This window comes from Solanum stenotomum, chromosome 9 (genome assembly GCF_019186545.1).
Source record: "Solanum stenotomum isolate F172 chromosome 9, ASM1918654v1, whole genome shotgun sequence".
Lineage (NCBI taxonomy): Eukaryota > Viridiplantae > Streptophyta > Magnoliopsida > Solanales > Solanaceae > Solanum > Solanum stenotomum.
Window position 1 is genome coordinate 37,390,900 of NC_064290.1, and position 3,583 is coordinate 37,394,482.

At 34.4% G+C, this 3,583-nt stretch overlaps 1 protein-coding gene across 1 annotated transcript; it reads right to left on the bottom strand.

Annotated features, from left to right (window-relative positions):
• Positions 1 to 1,576: 1,576 nt before the first annotated feature.
• Positions 1,577 to 3,119, bottom strand: LOC125876614 (polyol transporter 5-like). Its single transcript, XM_049557834.1, has 2 exons — positions 3,005 to 3,119; positions 1,577 to 2,909 (listed from the first exon to the last, which is right to left on the bottom strand). The coding sequence occupies exons 1-2, from the start codon at positions 3,117 to 3,119 to the stop codon at positions 1,579 to 1,581; spliced, it is 1,446 nt and encodes a 481-aa protein (XP_049413791.1). The 3' UTR covers positions 1,577 to 1,578.
• Between the last annotated feature and the right edge of the window lie 464 nt (positions 3,120 to 3,583).

Below are 3,583 nucleotides of genomic sequence, written 5' to 3' on the forward strand. Positions count from 1 at the left end.
TAGGGCTGGGGTAAAAGGTCCTTTCCAAATTTCGGTATCGTAACAACAATTCGGCTAAAGTTCGGATATATTTCAGACCTTTTTCCCAAGATTTTTCACTATTAAGGTACTTGCTTTTACTTGAGCCTAATTATTTGATATTCTGGTCAATTATCAAATATTATTTCTCCAATTTTACTTTACGCATTGTTTTTTTAAAAATAAATACCATTTATTTTGATCAAGCAAAAGAGCAATATTCTTTGTGGAATTTGACCCGAACCTAGTTGGTTTCTATATTTTATAATAATTACTTTATACCTTTTCAGATGTATAATTTGGGCATAGTGCACTATTTTTGCTCGTCATTTTAGTGAAGAGTGTTTTCTTTCTGGGGTTCTAGGAACCCTATATATACATCACAAACACGATTTTTTGGTTATCACGCCTAGTATAAAAAGAAAGGCGAGAAGAACAATATTTCTCTAGGTTTCTTTGTATTATTTGTTTCTTTTCCATTAAACACATGTTATCCATGAATTCTTCGTTTTGTAATCAAATCATGAGTGACTAAACTTTCAATTTTAGGATTATAGGATTTACATGGAGGCTGTAGTTTGGCATTTTCATGCTTATGAAGATTTTCCATTATTGAGTTACTTACTTTTTCTTGAGCCTAATTATTTGATAATCTGGCCAATTATTAAATACTATATGTGGCTCGTAATTGAACTCGAACGGAAAAAATAATTTGCAAGCGTAATAAGAAAAAATAGAGCTTGGCTGTGAACTTTATAGAAAAAGGAGAACAATTCGATAAACTAGATAGGAATATACTCGTTAGCCTTGCTTAGCTGATACCTATGAAATATACATGCACTTCACTACCAATCGACGACCAAAAAATATATGTGTTAGGAATAGTTGAGCTTCGATTTAAAAATATATATAGGTGTTAGGAATAGTTGAGCTTCGATTTATCAGAATGATGCTCAATATAAGTAATATCAACTTGCAACTAGAAAATTAGAAGAATGGTTAAGCGTGATTAGATATTTCAACTAGATTGTTAAACCGCCAGACCTTTTCTCTCATCAGATTTACACCAACCAATCTTCAGCTTACTACAATTTTATTGGTATTCTTAGTTGATTCTCGAGCAGTAAAACATATAATTTTTCCAAAAAATATTTGTTACTTACTGAATAGTTGAACTACTAATTCAAATTATACAATAATTCGATAAGTCTATATGGGTACGATATCTAGATTTAACCTCCTGTATTATTTGTATAACCAAAAACACTTATGATGTGTGTGTTTGAATGCAACAAATATGTAGAAAAATCATGTTAACGTAAATGTTGTCTCAACAACATACTAAATTAGCTTCCAAAATGAGATATGGAAATGATAAAGTGTATCCAGACCTTACTTTTGAATTGTGTGAGATAGAAAGATTATTTTCAATACATTGAAAAAATAATGTAGGCAACCGTTTCTATCTTTTCTTTTGAGAAGATAAATAAGAAGAGAAAAAAAGAAGAAGATAGGTGCATCTCAAAATTTTAAAATGAACTAGTTAAGCCTACCTAGCTACTATCTTTCAATCGTTTCCTCCTTTTTGTCCTCAAAGATTGCCATAATTTCTTCTAGGCTCTTGCCCTTGGTTTCAGGCAAGAAAAAGTAGAAAAAAATAGTTGCTACTACCATAACTCCACAAAGTAGAAAGAAGGTTCCTGCAAATGTTATCTTGTTGGATATGGTTAGAAATGTCATTGCAACCGCACCACTCATCAATCGATTCACTGAAACCGCCAAGCTCGTACCTTGTGCCCTTAACCTAATAGGAAATATTTCTGATGAATAGACCCATGTTATTGGACCAAGTCCTATTGAGAAGAATGAAACATCAGCACATACTGCAACAACACACAATGCGATAGCCCATGGTGGCTTATAATCGACATTGTGTAGATACATTGAGCCTAACCCAAGACCAGCTAGAGAAACAGCCATTCCTATTGTACCCAACAACAACATAGGCCTCCTTCCGAAATTATCCAAGAAAAGTGCTGATACAATGCAAAAAAATGTCTTCGCAATCCCCATGATGATGGTCACAGCTATTAGTCCTTTACGGTTGTGAATTCCTGCAGCATTGAACACGGATGGCGTGTAGTATACCACTGCATCATTACCAGAGGCTTGCATGAAGAAATTTATACCGATAGCAGCTAGAAGAATGCGGCGAAGTGGCTTAGTTGGCCTTAATAGTTCTTTCCAAACCCCCTGACCTTTCCAATTAGTAGTTGATCCAGCAGCTTTAATTATTTCTTCTAATCTCAAATCAGCTTCATCATCATTATCTGAAGTTTTACGAAGCACTCTTTTAGCTTCTTCTATATTGCCTTTCATAATAAGCCAACGCGGTGATTCAGGCATTTGCAAAACTCCATAGGCAATGGCAATTGCTGGAAGAGCAGCTAGGCCAAGCATTAACCTCCAGTTGATGTGGTGTGGTAAACCAGCTAATGCATAATTGAAAATATAGCCAAGTAAAATACCAACAGTGATGAAGATTTCAGGGAGTGATGTGAGCAAACCACGTGTCATTGCGGGGGATACCTCGGCTGTATAGACAGGAGCAATCATGAGAGAATAACCAACACCGATTCCAGCAACGACCCTTCCAGCCATAAGGAATGGGTAGGAAGGAGCAAAGCCCATCAAAAGTGAACCTATTAAGAAAGTTGCTGCTGATAAGATAATTGTGTATCTTCGACCAATCATATCTGAAGTCTTTCCAGATGCAAGCGCTCCAATTAGAGAACAAACATTCAATGACCCAACCAAGATTTCGACTTGAGAAGATGAAATATTCATATTATCTTTTATGAATAACACAGCTCCACTCATCACTCCAATATCTGCAGTATAATCATATATAATTGTTTAGATTTTGAAATTAACATGTCTAGTACAAAATATAAATTAATTAAACAAGAGTGAGTGAGTGAGTGACCATATCCCAAGAGGATGGAGTTGGTGGAAGCCAAAACGGCGCAAGCGAGGGCATACTTGTTGAGAGGAGTCTTCTTAGGAGGCTGATCAGATTCCATTTTATTATCTTCATCCATTATAAGCAGCGAGCAGCTCTGATTTAGATCTAATCTCTCTAACAAAAATCAATCTAAATCATATACTGTTTTCTTTACTACTCTCTTGATCTTGATGTTGATGTATATATATATGAGATTGAAAAACTTTTGAATTATAAGTAATCTGATTTGCCTAAATTGTAGGATGCATTGACACGTTTCTCTTCTATATTCAAATACTACTTCAAACAAGCGCAACCTGCGTTTTCCCTCTCGTAAATACGGAGTACTCTCTATATCTTTATCCAAATTCACCTTAATTGAATTACCACTTTTGCTTTCAATGCACCATAATATATTCTACTTTTACTTTATACTTTTCGTTTAAGGTAAAGCTCAAATATCATTTGTTTATTTTTAAACAAGTGAAGTAAAACTTTTTACTAATGGGTTATAAATGTGATTTTGTATTAGCGCTAAATAGAGCATATTTCTATTAGAAC

Coding starts and splice junctions, on each gene's coding strand:
- LOC125876614 (XM_049557834.1), bottom strand. CDS start 3,119: ATGGATGAAGATAATAAAATGGAATCTGATCAGCCTCCTAAGAAGACT. Junction 2,910..3,004: donor CTCCATCCTCTTGGGATATG/GTCACTCACTCA, acceptor ATTATACTGCAG/ATATTGGAGTGATGAGTGGA.